The sequence below is a fragment of the Triturus cristatus genome, chromosome 1_2 (assembly GCF_964204655.1).
Source record: "Triturus cristatus chromosome 1_2, aTriCri1.1, whole genome shotgun sequence".
In the NCBI taxonomy this organism is placed as follows: Eukaryota; Metazoa; Chordata; class Amphibia; order Caudata; family Salamandridae; genus Triturus; species Triturus cristatus.
The window spans coordinates 605705006-605724990 of record NC_140580.1 but is presented as its reverse complement, the minus strand read 5'-3'; the positions used below and the strand labels follow the sequence as shown (position 1 = coordinate 605724990).

Here is a 19985-nt window from a genome sequence, read left to right as displayed (position 1 = left end):
ACTAACTACTGAAAAGTCTTAGTCAAACTCCAGTAGAATCCCACATCAGGTGGGAAATAAAATATCCATTGAATCATTAAAGCCACGAGGAAAAGCTTGGAACTTTATACTTGGAGGTTGTATATAGGACTTCAGAGGCTTCATCCAAGAAAACAAGAGTGCGACCCCTCTAGTCATGTTCTTAAAAAGCATTATAATGCAATGAACAGACGGAAGACCGTTCAGACTGCTTTTTTCCCGGGCTCTTTTACCATCTGAAACAAGCAACTCTTGCTTGTCTTACCATTTTTATCTTAAATTTATGCGTGATTCAAGTCCACTTTCATGTTTATTTTTTAATAATAAGTTATGCCGATAACAATACATTTTAGGCATTCCTTAAGAAGAGTGTTCCATGTTTTCCCTTTTTGAACGAGGTCAATTCTGTGTGACATAGGACAAGTACATCTTTGAAGAACTGTTTATCAGATGAAAAATTGATTCCTAAGCATCCGCACACTACTTATACCCCATTCATTACAAACAACAAAAGTAGCGATTGGGCGTGATAATTGTACCGGCGGCAGGATTCAGATCACAGAATTCTGCCGCCAGCCTGCTGTCACAAGCTACAGTGATGCCTTGATTTAATCACGACGCTACTTTTGGCACAATTATCGCTACTTTTTCAGCAATTACTCAGAAATCCAGTCTTATACCCTATGACTGGCTTGTTGTTTTTATCAATGTCTGCCATTCAATCAAGAGACTTGGCCTAGACCGCTCTGAGTGCCAGGAGCGCTTGTTTACCCGTTTCACTTCCGGTCATCAGGAGCATTATTCAGTCAACGCTTGACCACCAGTTGTACCAATCCCTTGGTTTCCTCACCCTAAGGCTTTAGGGTCCCGTTCCACGTGCTTCCTTCGATTATTTTGAAGAACCGGCTGTCCAGCTTATCCTTTGTCCTGAAGAAGACCCGCGTTGACCTTAATTTATGCCTTTTGTCAGGGTCGAAACGTCAACAGTTATCTGTCCATGTTTCAATAGGTCTCCTAGCATGCAAATCTATGTAATTTGATTACCGAGCCAGGGTCATTGTCGCTACATTTTGGAATTGGACTTTGTTTTAAAAAAACTCCACCTGTAAATATATGTACAGTATCATGTCACTTCTTTGTATAATACACAGACTTTGCCACCTTGTCACTTGACTCACTGTGTCACTATAAATCACGTTCACATGCGCCGCTTTAGCAACTGAATTATCAGACAGCCATTTTCTTGCTTTTTCTTGGCAATTCTAGACTTTGACTAATAACTTGGAAACGTGAAGTAAAATATTATCTTCCTTTCAAAACATAATCTTGTTTAGGTCTCGCCTGACCCAGCGCACGCGCTGGTCTGGCGAGACTTATTGAGAGGGCTCCAAAAAAGTGCTACCAGGCCAGCCTAGAGCTACAGTGCATGTGCGCGGGCGCGCGCACTGCGTTTTACCGCAATTACTTTCACTTTCGGCCGCACGGCCGCTTTGATGTTTGATCGTGATCGGATCGCGATCACTTTCACTTTTGCGGCCGCATGGCCGCTTTGCATAGCCAAAAGGTCTCGCTTTTGGGACCTTATAAGTATTTAGTTACGCAAATGTTGCATGGCTAAACACTTATAAGGTCCCAAAGGCGAGACCTATTGGCTATGCCAATGCTTGTTTTGTTGTTATGTTCAAGTGCCTAGTGTACATTGATCACTTTGTCCTATGTAAATGTGTAAAACTACAAAGAAATTGTTTGACCTGACAGAACCAATTGTTGTTTGTATTGTATATGCCCAGGTTCTGAGGGATACTGGGTTACCCCATTGCTCTGCATATATACCCCATACATGGCTCCTAATTTTGTAAACATGCATGGTCCCAAATAATTTTTTTTTGGGCAGCTGCCAGCGCTCACGAATACTGGGGCTACTGAATATAAAGACTTCCTTGCTTGATTCCACCTCATGCCTCCTTTCTTCCACTACCCTTCTGTTCCTCCTCTCTCTATCTCTTTCTTACAGGTTTTTTTTTTATTCAGGCTTTCTCCCTTTGTAACTGTTTACTATTGTTTTTCTTCCTCTTTTTTTCTACCTTTTCTGTCTTTCTCTCTTGCTCTGGGTCGAAGTCTGACGATGAAAAACAAAACCCTACTACCCAAAAAAGAGCACCAGTGCCCCCCGCCCATAATCAGTGGCACAAATTAAGCACTGCCCATAAGTCACCCCCCAGGAGGAAGAGACCTTATTCATGTGCATCCATAATAAGCCATCATACTAAACACCTCTATCAGATGTCATGCACACAGTACACATATTATTTTAATCAAGGTATTTTTATTGGCTTGTGTTAATCATCTATCAATATGTTACGTAGAACGTCCTTCTCTCTAGCATGTGTGGGTACAAATACATGCCTCACGACTTCAGCCTCATTCTCTTGTACTGACTACGTTATTAAAGAATACATATTGCTTCATGTGACTGGTATTTTTAGTAGATTCTCAGACAGCCTTGTTCCCTCACATCTTAGGGTACTGTCGATGAACGGGGGTCTTCTTATTCCACTGATAGAAGCAAGGCTCGACCTCCCCGAGAACACAAGGGGGCAGATTTATGTTTCCTGGTGCATCCCTGCAAATCTGCAGGGATGCGCCAGGAAAGATGCGTCACGCAAGTTTACCCTTGCGCCACCACAGATGCGCCGCATTTACAATGCAGCGCATCGTGGCACAAGGAAAAACAGATGCGTGACACATCTGATGGCATAAGGGTGGCGCATTGCTGGAGTCGTGTCGCAAGCACGACGCAACTCCAGCAATGCACAGGGGCTGCCCATACCTAACATGCTGCGTCATGCCTTTACGCCTGCTTCAAGCAGGCGCAGGGTTTTGACGCAGCAGCCTAGGAAAAGTGACTCAGTGAAATCTTGTAGATTTCACTGCGCCACTTTTCCAAGGCTTTTTCCGACGGAACGGCCACCCTGCATACATTAAACCTGACGTAGGTTTAATGTAGCGCAGGGCTTTACAACATGACACATCTCCCTAGATGCGTCACGTTGTAAATAAGGCACAACATGGCGCATGGTTTACGCCGCCGCTGCATCACAGAAGTAACGCAACGGCAACGTAAATGTCTCGCAAGGGGCTTGTAAATCTTCCAAGGTGCCTACAAGACCTATAGTACGTCAGAACTGTTGTGTAAACACTGAACAACTCCTTCCACTGTGACATTAGAACTGCTGTTTCGGGTCACATCTTGGATCGCCATGTTTACTGAAGCTTTGCCTCATTTCTGCAACATCGAGCTTGACAGCTGGCTGGGGTACGCAGGCTTTCCCCCGCGCTCTGCGAGAGCTAGAACGCTGTAACAGATCACACGTTTACAAGCAGCATGGCTTGTCCTGCTCATGCTTCGTTGCTCACTCTGCTTGGCTTGGAGACTCAGCTTCTGAGGCGATTGATTTACTGGAGAACAAATGACAGATGATAGTTATGCCGACCCCGTATCAGTCTCCACTGCCTCTGAACTGATTTCTGAGCGCTGTACGAGGATTCATGTTTTGAAATAAATAAAAATGTGGGTCTTCATACCTCGAAAACAAGTGATGGAATGATGGATGGAATGATTGATGGATGAATGAATGATGGATGGGTGGGTGAATATGGATGGATGGATGGATCGGTGGATGGATGGGTGATTGGGTAGATGGATTTTACAATAGAAAATAGAACAAGTAAAGCTGTCAGTGTGAAACATTTGTGAGAACAGAGCAGGTGACATGAAACCTCACGGGTGCTGTTCAGAAGAAATGATGTGAAAGGAATTGCCTCCAAGAAGGTCTTTGCTTTTTTGCATTCATTTTCTTTTGTGCATAGGGATCCAGGGAGGGTCCTAGAGATGGGACATCCTCAATATTGTACTTGTGTCTGTCATAAAATAAATACTGCTTTGTTGTGCTCTGTTGAGTACATGTTTTGTACACTGCAAGGAGATTAGTATACCTTATGATTGCATATCTGAATATCATTGTCAGAGATATAATTTATCATAAACAATGTGTTCAAAATACCATTTACAAAATGCCACCCTATTTGGAGTAGATTTCTTATATTAATATTAATAGTAGATTTCTAATATTAATTCCAATGGAGCAATATATTTGTAAATTGAGAACAGAATATTTTTGTCGGACAATAGTCTGTGGGGTCAATCTGTGAGGAAGAGATAGCACCAATAAGGGGCTAGGTTCTCCATTTGTTAGTATTTGGTTATATCTCAAGTTAGAGCCACTGATATGCAGTACTGAAAAGTGATTTGTCAGTATTCTGGTACCACACCCTTCCTCACCTCTCACTCCACAAACTAGACAGAGATAGATCTTTCTGAAGTTTGTTTGAACTATATGCAATATTGTGTTTCCTATGTATTTCCGCATGCACGACATCAACATGCCCTCAGTAAGAGTATTTCTGTGCTTCAATGCAGATGCTATTCAGAAGGGAGGGGGCTTTGGGGTGTCAAGAGAAAGGGGGTGGCGCGTGAAGGGGAACTGAAGTAAATATACGCCTGGAGGGGGTTGTACAAAACTAAGTAGGTCATTGGAGCTTGGAAAAACATGGACATCTGAAGTGCTCCAGATTTTAAAATTCCTGTAAATAATTGTAAAGGCAAGCCCTAGTTCCTCCTGGTAGGCACTCTCCAAATAAAATACCATAGAGCTGTTAATGAGCCAGTGGATTTAATAGGAGGCCATGATTAGTGAAGTGGCAAGTTCATTTTCAAGGGTAGAAGATGTTGTCCTTTGATGAGCTTATGTAGAAGGCAGACGCACGAGTAATCTTTCTCCAAATGTTTCTGGATGAAGAAATAGCCAGTGTAGAGATCTGAACCATGGCAAAACTGTGTATTTATGGACAAGTTTAGATTTTGCCTTGTAGATTGATTTTGAGCAAACTGAAGGCCCTCGATGCAGCTGTTGGGCAGGCCTATGTGCAGTCTTTTGGAATAAATCAAAGTGACGTGGCATGGGACACATTTTGAGTATTGTATACTTTTTAGGGCTCTCGATTTTCCTGATTTTGACAGAAGCAACTTATTCTACAAGAGGTTTCGTGGAAAGTAACAGTTGAAGATTCTACCAAGGTTTCTGGCCTTAGCCACTCGTAAAAAGAGTCAACCAGGACAGGTGACTGAGGGGATGGCACAGTATGGCCAGCTTGCTAAAAAGTAAGAAAAATGTCAGTGTTCAAAGAATTGAGGCAGCAGCAGTGTTTTCCCCATTTACAGGTTTGCCAATCATAGGTAAAAATGGAAAATAACTTGGGCAGTGTGACCATATTTCTGAAAACTTGACTCCTAGCTTCTGATTAAGAAGTCTAGTGGTCTTTAAAATATGTTGAAAAGTACATCCTACAGGGAAGAGCCTTTAGGTAATACATTAGTGACTGTAGATCATCCAATTGAGAAACAGCCCAGTCTAGAAATGCGGAGTCAATCTGTGAGGAAGAGATTGCATCAAATAAGGGGCCAGGTTCTCCACTTGTTAGTATTTGGTAATATCTCAAGTTAGATCCAATGATATGGAGGACCGAAAAGTGATTTGTCAGTAGTTCACCGACACACACACCTAGGAAGTTGTATTTCCTATGGAGCACTCAAAATATATTTGCTTGTCCTGCAAAATTTTATGGTCTCTCAGGTGTTCTTTTGGGCTGTAAGGTAACATGTTTCCCAGGTATTGGCAATCATAGAAGTCTTAGTTATAGGTCTGCAGTGGCCTCGGTCAACTGGATCAAAAAATACTTCTTTAGCAAGGAAGTTACAGTGGTTGATTTAAGCCTTATTTGAATAGTTCTGCTGGCAAAAGAAGAGCATACTACAATCCTGATATCTTTCGGAAGGTGCTATGAACTTACTTACCCAGTCAGGAGCTTGAGCGGGACCCACATTCCCTTTTCTCCGTCCCTTATCCATCCACTTGCTCCCTTGCCTACCAGTTTCTTTCTCAAAGATCCCCATACCACACTACTATGATATCCAAAATAAACCTTTCTAGACTCTTCCCCCCTCTGCTCACCAAAACTTTATTTTACTATGATCTCCCAAGCAATGCTTTCTAAATTCATCCCTCATGTATCCAAAACCTCATTTTACTACTATGATTTCCCTAATCCCTTTCTAGAAACTGGTCCCTCCTCCATCTCTCGATTTACTCATCCCAAGCCTCATCTAACTACTATGATCTCCCAAATATTACTTTCTAGACTCTTCCCTCTGCTATCTCTCCACTATCCAATCGCTCCATTATCCTATCAATCCAACTCACAGTCTCACACGTCCACCACTTCAATTAACAAACATTCCCCTATACCAACCCACCACGAATCCTCTTTGGGTTCTGGAGTAGCATGCTACTCACTGAAAAGTGATTCAACGCCTCATCAGAGGTATTCAGCGCTATATCAATACTATACAATTAAAATTCTAGTTCTTTTTCTCCCTATAACACAAATTGATACTTTGTGGACATATTCAGGCAGATTCCATCCATCCAAAAATTAGAGCCAATGATGCTTAGGAACTGCTTTGGCCAGTAGTTAGGCTCCACCTTTTTCAAGGCACTGTTTAGTCCATGCTCTATATTGCAGCTTTTCTTTTTCATGCAGTCTTCTGAATATGTTCTAGATCGCATAAATAACAAGCCATGATTTTGCTTAGAAATGTATTGTATATCGTTTCATAGTATTGTAAAGTGCATAATGGCGAGGTCAATAATGTCAAGGACTCCATTGAGTTCCAGTTTGGTGAACAGACTCGGCCACATTCCCAACCTGTAATGGGAACGCACCGCTCCCTGCCCATTGTTTCCAAGGCAGAAATAATGTGTATACTTACTTCACCTGCTGCAGAACCGGTCGAGTATTGATTGTCTCAGAGGCCATTGTCCGGTTTCTGTAACAACAAAGAAAATGCATTTCTTTACATAAAACCTTAGCACTGCTTCTGGTAGTGAATGTCTGTATTGCTATTGCAGTCACCATCACTCCTGCAGAGTTTCATATTCGGGGATAAAATTCCAAAAACCAGTGGACCTGGCCTTCACAAGCTTGTGCAATGGTTATTTTAAATATTTATTGCAGGTGTATGCTACAAAAAGAAAAAAAAAACACACCGCCTAAAGGGGCGGCCATATACGTGCACTAAACCTTCAAAATTAAAAATCTGCATATACATTTGCAACAGGTATACTAAAAAATGTATAGTTTTAATGCACATCATAAGAAAATACGCTTCCTATTGGCTCAAATAAAAGGTTCTATTAGATGTGAAGCACTAAACTTGAAGGTACAGTTTAAATAAACAAGGATAACTAAAGAAGAAAGTATAAACCGATAAAGCATTGGAAATGTAAAGCATAGCCCCACCAGCCCCAGCACTGAAACACACTTCTTTGTAGGCGGACACTTTGTAGGCGAGGGTGTACATGTGATCAGGTAAAACTTACTCTCACGTGTTGTAAGAGAGTAAAGGGCTGAAGTGGGCTGACCCACTGCCCCAGGATTTATGCTGTTTTACGTGGACGCAGAATGGGAATGTAGTTGAACAGACTAATGAATGAAGAGGGCTGACCCACACTCCTTCAATGTACGTATAAATATATGTATTTTTCATTCTTTTTTTTATTACACAAGGCTGTAGAGTTAGCTTGAGCCGTTTGTAGGTCTAATCCAAGATTAGCAGGGGCTTAAACTTTGTCTAAAGAGCCCACTGCTGGCACTATCAAACGAGGGGTTGTTGCAGAATGCCAAGGCTGCCCGGTCTAATTCCACAGAATGCCTTTTTTCCCACCACCTTACACATACTATTTATGTGTCGCTCTTCTTGTGTTTTTTCTATTCTGCTTTCTCCATTCATCGATGTTTTCATATTTTCTCTTCCTCTTTTATTCCCCTCTCCTGCCTTTCCCTCTCTTACTCTGGGTCAAAGTCTGATAAAAAAAACATGCATTTTGAACCCTAAAAAAGGCAGTGCCCGAAAAGCTACCACCACTCAGTTATATCAATGGGAAGTGGATGTAAATGAAGCAATCATGTAGTGTATGTATAGCAGGTACAATCTCATTACCACAGTCAACAGCATTTAAAGATATTAGATAGACATAATGCCTGCTGAGTGCAACTAAGACCAGCATCAACCTAAAATGTCCATACAGCTGTCTTCCTAACATTCAGCCCCTCAACACTGAAAATAATGTTAAATCGTAATGCATACAGCACACGTAATTGAGGACTGTGCAAAATGTTTTTTTATGCAAGCTTAAACTCATATAAATCTTGAATACTGAATTGTGTATTTTCTTGCCCGTAAAATATTTGCATACTTTTCTTCAAGGGAGAGTGGCTAAAATATAAAGTTTCGTCAATAAATGTGCCCAAAATATCGGTGAGTAACCTCGCAAAATGTTTGTACTTGTAGCCCTTCGTGGAGTACAATTTTATTGCAGATGACAGACCTCTATATTGTGTAGGTATTTTCTATGCAAGGGTCCAATTCTCACACAAGCATCCAAGTGTAGTTCGTACAGTGAGAGTATTTGTCATTGAAATTGCACATACGACCCATGGGAAAAAAGTATCTGCTAAGCTACCCAGTTCTACTGTAAACGTGACACATTATCTATACATACCACTTTAGGCAATAAGACATCTTTAAGCAGCACCCCTACAAATAGCTCCTTTAAGAGGTGTTTGAGAATTTGGACGGGCCAGCAACCCAAAGTCAAGACATTTGATAGACAAGTGCTTAGCCTCTTCTGTTCGTGTATAATATGAACTCATCTTGCCAGGGCCTCAAAACAACCTGAACTAAAATCATACTGAGAACACTTTTTATATGAGCTTCTAAAATAGTGTCATACATTTAAAGTGATACTTCTAACTGATTAAACAGATCAAATTAATTTGTTAGATGTTAAAGCGTGCTAATCTCCCGAGTATTAGTCACCCACCCCAGTACTGATTTAGCCCTGGCTGCAGGTGAGCTGAACCCTGGTCCAATGTTTAATAAATCTTTCTAGCCCAAGAACTATTTACATTGACAATTAGATCAATTTCTTTTCCGTGGTGGTCAGTGCTCGTTTGCAGCATTGTGTCTATATTGCAAGGACTGATTCCACAGAAAAAGAAGCTTGACTGTAAAACTTTGACATTCCAGGTGGCACTTGGGTCCTCCAAATCCTGGCCTGGGCTGAGACAGAACATGAATGACAATGGCACATGGTAGTCCAAGACAACTGTCACCTCCATCGTTTTACATTTACAGGTAGATATCCTCCTTTGCAGTCCTAGCATCCATTTGGTGAACTGAAATCTGTACTATGATTTAGTCATTCCAATGATATAGTGCAACAGCGAATTTCTGGCCAACAAATCGCAGAGTGGTGTTCTGAAAATTAGTCTCATCACAAAACCATTTGATCAACTAAGATGGGTAATTCAATATTTCGAATCATGCGAACTTTAGTAAGGTGCGAGTGAAGGTAGCGTATGATATCCAGTCCTGAAAACAAGAAGAAACACATCCTTGCAAAACTGTACAAACAAATGTCGTTTGTCCTGAAGGCTACTGGGAGAACACCTCAAAATACATGTGCTGTTGTTGCTCCATGCCCAAAGTTAAAAAGCAAGCCAAGATGCTTTATTTTACAGTTGGAGACTATTAAATATTAAATGAGGAAATAGCCTTAGAGTCTGATGCACTTCCCATTAACTCTGTTCCTTGGAAGAAGGTATTTCAAATTTAGAAAACAATTATAGCTATTGTTTATTGTTCAATACCAACCACTCACAAGACCTGCTTGTACTCAATTTCGTAGTACATTTTGATTTAAAAGGCAGTAGAATGTACAAGGTAGTTAAGTTTGAACTTCTTCTCTTTTACCAGTTTTCAATTAGTTTATATGTGCTCTCATTGCTTGAGTATGCTCTTAATCTTTATTTCTTCTGTAGCAATTTGCCTTAAAATGCACTATAATCAGTTCTGCATGCACAATAAATATTCCCTAATATACCATGTAGTAAAATAACATTGTGTCAAGATCCTTAGCGCAAAAACACTGATGAATTGGAGAAGAGACATGGAGAAATTAAATTTGAATCAAAATGCCTAAGGTAGACTAGCTCCTTCTTAGTAATATTGCATATTGATAGTATAAAGGCGTATCTAATAGAGTGAAAGGAAGAAGCAGAAAGATGTAGTAACATCTTTCATATAGACAGTGCCAGAACTTAGGCCCGCTTTGCTCACTGCGGTGGCCTCCTCTTCAGGATGGCTGTCTCAACCAAACCATGGTCATTGCCTTTTCCTGGTAGCCCCCTCTGGCATACAGGGTCACTGTCCTCATTCTGTACCTGGGTACAGCCCGATCGGCACAGCATCAATCTTCAAGGTGGCTCCACTTGACATACAGGGGTCGCTGACATCTCCCTGCACACAGGCAAGACCCGTTGGGTACTGCAGCCGTCTCCTGACACCTGACTACTGGGATCTATTTGTCAGGATCCCCCACCTCTACTGAATCTTGCTCCCTCCAGTATTCCTCTTCCTTACATGACACCCTGGTCTTGGCAAGCATGCAGGCAGGCACTGGTGCTCCAGGCTTCAGTGGAAGATGGTCTTGTATTCCCTGGGTGATGTCCCCACGCCCAGTTGAGAGACTGGCAGGCTGTGGCCACCAGTCATGGTCACAGGCAGAAGTCTTGTAGAGCTTATCCTCCTTGCACAACCTGACTGGCTGCTTGACAGTTGACAATTTTGGGGCTCTCCGTCTTACAGTCCATCTCCGGACAGCAAATGTGATTTAGAGTATGGGTCTTTGAAGTTTATGTTGGGGGTCTGCTTCCTTTTGAAGTGCCTTCTCCTCTGTCCTTCTTCCAGAAAACAGTCTGCCACAGCAGGAGCAACTCCAGATTTAATAGCCTCCAAACACAGGCCATGGGAGAGACTAGAGTTTCACACTTGGATGTCAGCCACAGTGATATGTATCAAAAGGTTACCCAAGGGCCCCAACCCTATTCTTTATGATTAGCTTATCAGGCCCACCTCCTTCCTGATAAATGACCAGGCCCCTTATTAGTGACCTCTCTCTCTATCAAAGAGCAACCTTTGAAGTGCAATGAAGAGCTTGGCTCTCCCTACTTCCAGTGTGTCCCACCCGCCTCACAGGAATGCGTCTGTTAGAAATTGGGTTTCTGGTTGGCAGAAATATGCACTCAGTCCAAGAGGAACCACAATCCTAGTTAGGGTAAGTCAGGTACATATTATAAATTAACTTGTGCTCGCCCTCTGGTAGCTTGGCACAGAGTAGGCATGCTTAATTAAAGAGGCAATGTATAAAGTATTTGTGCAACACTTCAACATACTGAAAACACTATGAAAAGACTCCACCAGCTTAAAAAATAGATTATGATTTTATAAATAAAACAAGACCAAAATGACAAAAAGTCAAGATATGAATTTTTAAATATTAAATGTAAAAGCAGTGCTTAGAAGCAGTAAGTGCCTTTGGGGGCTATTTGGTTACGCTGGTCCAGGATAAAGTCAAGAGTTCAGGATGACCACAATGGAGCGTGGGCCAGGAGTCAAGCAAGGCCCACTGAACAAAAATGACTTGATCCTGGTCTCAAGATGCAGGGTGCAGCCGAGCACTGCGTTGGTGTGGATCCCGCAGTTGACCTACGACTTCGATTTTCTCCATGTAATGATGGTGATGTGCTGGTTCCGAAGACAAAGCACCAGTTCCGAGATGTGTTGGTTCTGGGTTTCTCCACGCAGTCGAAGGGATGCATCGATCGTCGCTCCTGCAGCAGCAGAGATGCAGTGGTTCCGATGCGTCAGTTCTGGTAGCGATACACTGGTTTCAAGTGTGATGTGACGGTTCTGTTTCCTTAACAGCTGTGATGAGTCGATTCTGCCTCATGCAGCAGAGGATGCGTCGGTCCACTGGAGCAACCACCTGGATCCACTTCCAATGGACCAGGCACAGGAGGTGAGACTATGATATCCCTGAGTATTAGAAAAGGAGGCAAGCCAGTATGCCTTTGGAGATCACTTTTGGTTCAAGCAAGAGCCCTGTTCTTCCTAAGCAGGGCAGAGGGTAGAAGGCAGAAGTAAAGCAGTTCTTCCAAAACAGCAGTGGACCACGGTGGCAGTCCTTGTAGCAGCACAGCAGTCCTTCCTCCTGACAGAGTTTTTCACAGGTCCAGAAGTGTCTGATATGGCGGGGTCAGAGACCATATACTTGTACACAGTTGTGCCTTTGAAGTGAGAGTGATTTCAAAGACATGGTTTAAAGTGCACAGAGGTTCTCTCTAATAGCTCTGGCTCTAGACTTAGTATAGGGGATATGCAGCTCTTTGTGTGGGGACAGGACGCTACCTGTTCAGGTCTGTCAGCCCCACCCTCCCAAACTGCCCAGGGTGACCCATCAGGATGTAGATGGCCACTCAGTCACACCTAACCTTACTTTGTGTGTGGCTGTCCAGAGGGAAAGCACAAAGTCCACTTGTCACCCACCCAGATGTGGTTTGGGACTAGGCTGCAGGCATACAGAGCTAAGAGCAGAGAAATGCCATCTTTCAAAAAAGCTGCATTTCTTAAATAGTGATGATAAATTCAACTTTGCCAGCAAAGAAGATTTATCTTTACCATTCCAACAATATGAAACATGACAGAGCTACTCCTTCTCCATCATAAATTAGAGCTTATAAGTGTAATAAGGAATTCACAATGTTAACCTAGGAGAGAGGTAGGCCTCACAGTAGTGAAATACAAATTTGGGAGTTTTTCACTACCAGGACATGTAAAACTTAAAAGTACATGTCCTACCTTTTGATTACACAGCACCCTGCCCTTTGTGCTACCCAGGGTCTACCTTAGGTGTGACGTATATATAATGAATGGGGAGTTTAAGGCTTAGTAAGGGGATTTAAATGCCATGTCGACATGGCTATGTAAACTGCCCACACAGGCTCTGTATTGGGATGCCTGAGACATATTAAAGGGCTACTCAAGTGAGTGGCACAATCAGTGCTGCAGGCCCACTAGTACAATTTAATTTATTGGCCCTAGGCCCATGTAGTGCACTGTACTAGGGACTTGTGGGTAAATTAAATACACAATCTGTGGATAATCCAATGAAACCATGTCTATGGGAGAGATTGCTTTAGCACTGGTTAGCAGTGGTAAAGCGCTCAGAGTCCTAAAACCAACAAAAGCAAGATCAGAAAAGGAGGAGGTGGAGGAATGCAAAATGTTTGGAGTGACCCTTCAGAGACAGCCATTTTCCAAATCTGTCTGAGGGGATTCCTCTTCCACCTCAAGTTCCTCCAGTTAGGCCTGGTTCTCTCAAAATGTGACCCAGAATCTTCCATGTACTGTTCACAAGCACACATACACCCAGCACATGCATACATACATGAATAGCACTACTTTTCCCATGTATTGTACCATTCATAGGCACACATACACCCGGCACATGTACAACACACATATGCTGCACAACACTACACACCAAACCAATGTAAGCCAAGGGTGAGTTAAGCACACAGCAGAGGAACTATAAATAAGTGAGCCTGTATGTCTCAGTCAAGTGGCACAGGCAAAAATGCCTGTTCACTCCTACTGACCACTGCACGGTGCACTGCAATCACTGTGCTCATGCTACTTAATTCTTTACAAAGGCAGAAACCTTTCACCACTATGAGAATAGCAACTTGGGCACCCCTCAGGGTCCAAAAAGATCCCAAATCTTGAGATAGGAATGTGTCTTGGCGCACACGCATGACCTGTGTTCGCCCTCAACAACAAAAATCTACGTCAGTGATACAGACATCATTACAGTTAGGCACTCGGACAGGGTACGCGTCTATCACTATATGAGTGACTTTTCTGTCCCAGCAGACAGATGTTACTCTGCACAAACAGTGATCTATACTAAAGTTACCCTTCTTCATTTGCAAAGCACACCAGTTAAGGAAGGATTCAGTATCTAGAATGTGTTTGCATGTTCAGTTTTTTCAAAAGACCACTAGAACAAAGTATACACTCTGAGCACAACTGACAATTATCTAGGCAGATTGGCATGCTAATGTGTGCATATCGGTATGCCTTAATGCCTATCAGAGAGAATATGGACACTGTGATGGGATTTTGGGAATAATAGTGATGATGGCGTCCCCCGAGGAAGGTCTCCCAACATAAATCTCACTGCTGATGAATCATTATCGCTTGTGTTGAGAGCAGGATTATTTTTCTGTATGGTCATTTTAACTATGATCTTATTGAAGGTCTACACTTTGTCTTTAAAACACTGACAACCATTTGAGGAAATGTTTGCACAGCATAGACTCAAATGCACTTTCTAATGACATACTATACAGCTACTTGGTTGTACCACACTTGTGAATGTTGCGTCTCTCCATGCTGATGCTTTGAAATCAGCTTGTGTGTGGTTTGCATTACTGACGAAGAATGGGGGATTCTCTAGCAAATTAATCTGCATGCTTGCTACTTCCGGGTGGGTGGATCATATTTCAACGAGATTTTGCTTTACCCTACCATCATACAAAATGAAATACTGAAGTCAGTAGGGTTTTTAATTGTTGCATAAAGAGCCTCTGTTAAATCCAAGAAGAAAGTTCTCAAAGATACCATTTGCCTCAAAGGTTATCTAACACTGCGAAGCTTCCAGCATGTATCCCTATGCATTAAATAACAAATCAATGTATTGATGAATACAAAACACTGAGGAAAACATAGAAAAGGCCCTACACTGTTCTGCAGTAACATTTTAATCCGACGTTAACATTAAAATGATCATGTTTGCACCGCAAACCTTAGATTTAGAAGTGAATTATCTAATAATATGTTGTTCCTGCAACATGTTTTTCCTCTTCTACCTCCAGTCCTTCCTATCCTAGTTTTGTGCATCTTCAATTTACTACCACACCAATATTGCTCAGTGACCTCACCATTGAGTAAAGCAGGTGAATTATTGTTCAAGGACAATGGAATAGCTGAATGTCAGGATATTAACTAAAAATGTTGCCACACATAAATATTATGGCCTAAATATTGCTACACTAGCTGTAGATTTTATATTAACTCCACTGGGGTGATATTTTGGATGCATTTTTTGTTAGAAGATATTTAGGCAACAATATTTTGATACCACACTTGGTGACTAGAGTACCAGTTGATCATGCATCCTGTTGTTGGAATGTTTTTAAAGGTTAGAAGCTGTGCAATAGTGTTGCTGAAGGCTTGCTGACACACTCAATTATGTCTTACATTCAATCAATGAAACCCCTCTAACACTGACATAAAACCTAGCTCCAAACTGGAACCTCAAAGAAAGGTGTGGATAGTGCTGCACAGGTTGACGAATTGCTGACCATGAGACTTGCTTTCACATACTCAAGGCTAACAGGACTCTGACAATCTTTAGTTCATAACACCAATCTGTTTTTTTGACTAGGGCCTGTGTTTTCATTCATTCTCCTACCATCATACATCCTGTAATTTGTAAGCTATGTTTGCTATTCATAGTGGTTCTGACTATTTCACTTCATGAATACAAAGTTTTCTCTGGAACCTTTTGTAACACCATAGGCACCAAGGGGCAGATTGATAATAACTGGTGCATCCCTGCATATCAGCAGGGATGCGCCAGTTATTGTGCGCCACAGCTCCGCCACCATGGATGCGCCGCATATACAATGCGGCGCACCATGGGGCAAAAACGGCACAGATGCGTGACGCATCTGTGCCGTAAAAGTGGCGCATTGCTGGAGTTGCGTGGCAAGCGCGACGCAGCTCCAGCAATGCTTTGGGGGGACCTATCTTCACAATGCTCCGTCAATCCTTACGCCTGCTTCAAGCAGGCGCAGGGTTTTGACGCAGCATGGGCTCAAAAGTGACTGAGTGAAATCTTGTAGATTTCACTCAGCCACTTTTAGGAGGCGTTCCTGCGACGGAACGCCCCCCTCTGCACTGGTACGCCTACTGCTGGCGCAGGGCTTTACAACGTGACGCAACTCCCAGATGCGTCACGTTGTAAATACCCCGCAGCATGGCGCAGGATTTGCGCCGCCGCTGCGTCACAAAAGTGACGCAACGGCGGCGTAAATGAGGCGCAAGGGCCTCATAAATCTACCCCCAAGTGTCTTTGTTATGTATTAAATGATACAGACTGCTCTTCCATAAAATGTACTCGGAGAGCTTAAACCCATTTCTGATTGAGATTCCACCAATAAAATAACAAATCTGTACATAAACAGACTCCACTTAATCTCCTGCAGGACACCCCTCTGTTGCCAGAACAATCATCATGTGTAATTTAGCAAGGCAAAAGAGAAATGTATTGTTGCAAACTATATAAATGGCGATATTACAGTTTAATGCAGGGCTCTCGGATGTACGTGACTTTTACATAGTGAAAGTTCTGAAATATGTTGGAATTTTTAGGTACTCATAATTGACAATCAGAGTTGGGGCTTTGGGTGTCCCTAGAGAACTCTCAGGTTAGCGGGTAGTTTCAATGATGTGACAACCCAAAAAATCATTACATTGTGGTTATGCAGCAACATTTGCAATGCATAATTTTGGCTCGATCTATTCTGTTGGTTAGGCCATGTATATATTTACATTTGGCCTTATGTACTTGTGCGATGCAATAATACTGAAGAAGTGTATTCTTGATCCCATCTGAGATATTGTATGAGTGCCTCATACTGGCATATATATTCTGTTGTAATTATCATTACTAAAAGGAGTGGAGCAATGCATACCAAAAGTACTCCACATGAAATACATGTGTGTAGAACGTGATTATTAAAGGTTTACATGCCATTTACATATTGATGTAAAAAGGATAAGCTAATATAAATGTGCTATTTTGAGTTATTGAGTTAGAATGCATGTAAGCTAATGTTTAAACTTTCATTTATATAAAGTGAATTTAATGCAAGTGCCTATAAACTGGCATTTTTACAATTCTTTATACATGAATTAGAAGCTGCATTAATTGAATGTATAGAAATGTGCACGTATGCTGTTACCCTGTGCACTTGTTAACTTGACTGAAGTGTAGGCCTCGAGAAGCAGTCCAGTTCATGCTCACATTGAAGAATTAACTTGTAAATTGCATTTGACTTTCTTTTCAGAATGCATTTTGTTTCCACTTCAGGTATGAAGAAAACATCTCATTAGAGGAGAATAGGAGTTTTTTTTCACTAGATAGTAAGGTATGTGAAAGTGGATTTGGCAAGGAGAATCATGGTAATGTGGAAGGAGGCAAATCCTCTTGGGAAAGGAAAGGAACAGCAAGGACGAGTAAAATTGTAACTTATTGAGTTTGGAAATGTGATAAAAGTATGCATTTTGCCAGAGCAATAGAAAGTCACCAGCAGAGGCCTCGGGGATTTCTACTGTTACTGCAGTTGATATTTTATGCTGAACAAAGAGAGGAACAGAGGAAGTCCCTTTTAGGTTTTCACAGAGAGCAGACCTATGCTTCTGCTTTTGTGGCTTTATGCTACTTGACCCATTGTTGAAGTGTTTTCTCTGAAGACTCTGAAAGCTGACACATTTCTTTCTTTCTTTCTTTCTTTCTTTCTTTCTTTCTTTCTTTCTTTCTTTCTTTCTTTCTTTCTTTCTTTCCTGATCATGCCCTTACCCAAATGCTTTTAGATTATGGTTGCCCTTGTTATGGTAGTTTAAGGAGAGATGGCCTGCTCATGCTCGTTAAAGAGAATCATCTGATAAAATTTAACCTTCATTTCTTTTTCCTCATTGTCTGCGTCATCATCATAGATTAGTCATTTGCTATGTAGTATATAGGGTAAAACTCTTCACGAGATTTGGACTTATTCTGATCTTTTTGTGCTTTTGTATGATTATGCCAAGGTTGATTTACATCGATTTGTTTCTATAATGTATAATTAAAACCTACTAAACTCAGACCAAGTAGTTAAGTGGATTAATGTGTAAACACATTGGTTGCACTGTATTGAGATGCTAACAAGAGATTTCCTCTCTTTACCTGTCATGCTTCTAAAAAGACCCGTCCTTTTGGAGAAATGTGTGTAAATGGGCCTAGACTTTAACAACACCAAAGAGGTAAGGTGCTCTAAAGGTACAGAAAGTGCCTCTATTATGTGTTTTGATATATATGTGTGTGTGCGCATATTAACGTTTTTTCTATTCAGAAACATCTGGATTGCTGATACTAATCTTCTATAGGTTTATATTCTACGGTAATGCACTAAAATGCATTTAATACATTGTGTTCACCAGGGATTAGTGAGAATGAATCATATACGTGTTTAATGCGTTCATTATGAATTGTGAATACGTGTAGTTTCTGTTTAACAATACATGAAACAGTTTATTGTGCCACATATAGGAGTACAGTATCATCTTTATGTAGGTTGTGAATTAAAATTCATTTAAAGTAAAACAAATGGGCATGTTTTTCTTTCTGCAGGTGCAGACCAAAGGCATTCCTTAGTCAGTGAAAAGCACATTGTATTTCAGAGACAGGGAGGCGAGGAAGAACTGGTAAGGTCGAATGATTTTAATGAAGAACAAAGGGAGTGCTACCAGTTGGTACTATCAGACGAAGGGAGAAATCTAAGGACGCTTTGGAAGCGGAGACTGGAAAATGGGAGTAGTGTTTAAGGAGCCAAGATCTTTCTTGGGAACTGAAAAAGTATTGTGATGTATATGAGGTCATATTTCTCTAATGTTTTTGTGCATTTTAATTAGTGAACCCACCTTGGGTTAGTCAGATTCCTTTTTAGACTTTGAGAGGTACAGACCTCTCTTGACATCTGATTGTGTGGCTTCATGCAATACATGACTCTTTACTTTTAGAACATCTACAGAGGTTCTGATGTTGACTCTTTTCTTGCTTACTTGATTCATTAGGGTTTTTCTCATCCTTAGTTTAGTGAAGGGTTGAGTAGATGTTGCAAGTCTTTTCCATGTATGGTGTGAAGGATCGAAAACATTTGTCTAGTCATCAAATCCTTTTTCTTGTTTTTAGGTCGAGGGACCGTCCGGTCTGCCGAAGGCAGAACCGGAAGTCCGGAGATCTTAAGTTTCTTAGAGTGGCTATTTAGCCCGCCTCTCTTTTTGCCTCTCCTCCATTGGCTGGCTTCCTAAACGGAGGCCAGCCATGGGAGGAGAGAGCCGTCCCTCCAAATAGGCTCCGTCTTTTTCAGATTCGGGGGCGTGTTCCGTGCTCTTCTTTCCACTTTTTAGCCACGCCCTTTTTTAGGCGTGTTTTTCTCTCTTCCAGCCAATGGCAAGAGGAGAGAAAAAGAAACACGCCCCTGAATCTGAAACCGCCGCTGCGTTTCTCCGAGGCATTTCTGCTTCGCCTCGGAGAAAGGCGGCGGTTTGGCAAAGCTGCCTGCCCCTTCCAAATATTACTTTTTATTTTCTTCCATCAGCCGTGAGTGCGGGCACGGTGGGGGCAGCTGAACGATGGCCGGGAGTTGGGTGTCCTCCGCTGGGATAGCTGCTCATACGTTGGGACCGGTGCAGCGCTTGGTCTCTCGGAGAGAACATAATGAAATGTTTGCAAATGCTATCGGCGCCATGTTTGTGCCTACGACCTCTTGAACAAGCGTTTTTGAAGTTTGGTCTTGAAGGTATGCCCAACGCTGAATATCACACTGCACAAGGACGATAGTATTTAGGATTATTAATTTGAAACCAGCTCTTGCAGAATTGAAAAGTGGAACTATTAAAGTATCGTGGCTTAATTCGCTCCATGAGATGGACTAGTTAAGAGGAGCACTACTTTTAAGTGTATACGTGTATATTCCTAGGCATTCACTGGTATTCTTCAGATTATTAAACGCGTGTTATCCCCACAGCCTTCTTTATCTTTCTTTTCTGTTGGATG

General features: G+C 41.8%; 1 protein-coding gene across 1 annotated transcript in view; it reads right to left on the bottom strand.

Annotated features, from left to right (window-relative positions):
* TBATA (thymus, brain and testes associated) overlaps nt 1–19985 on the bottom strand; it is a 181532-nt gene that overhangs the window by 144520 nt on the left and 17027 nt on the right. Inside the window, exon 2 of the mRNA XM_085615041.1 lies at nt 6908–6964. Within this exon, the coding sequence (XP_085471167.1) occupies nt 6908–6954 (47 nt within the window). The 5' untranslated portion in view covers nt 6955–6964. The remainder of the gene's footprint in view (nt 1–6907; nt 6965–19985) is intronic.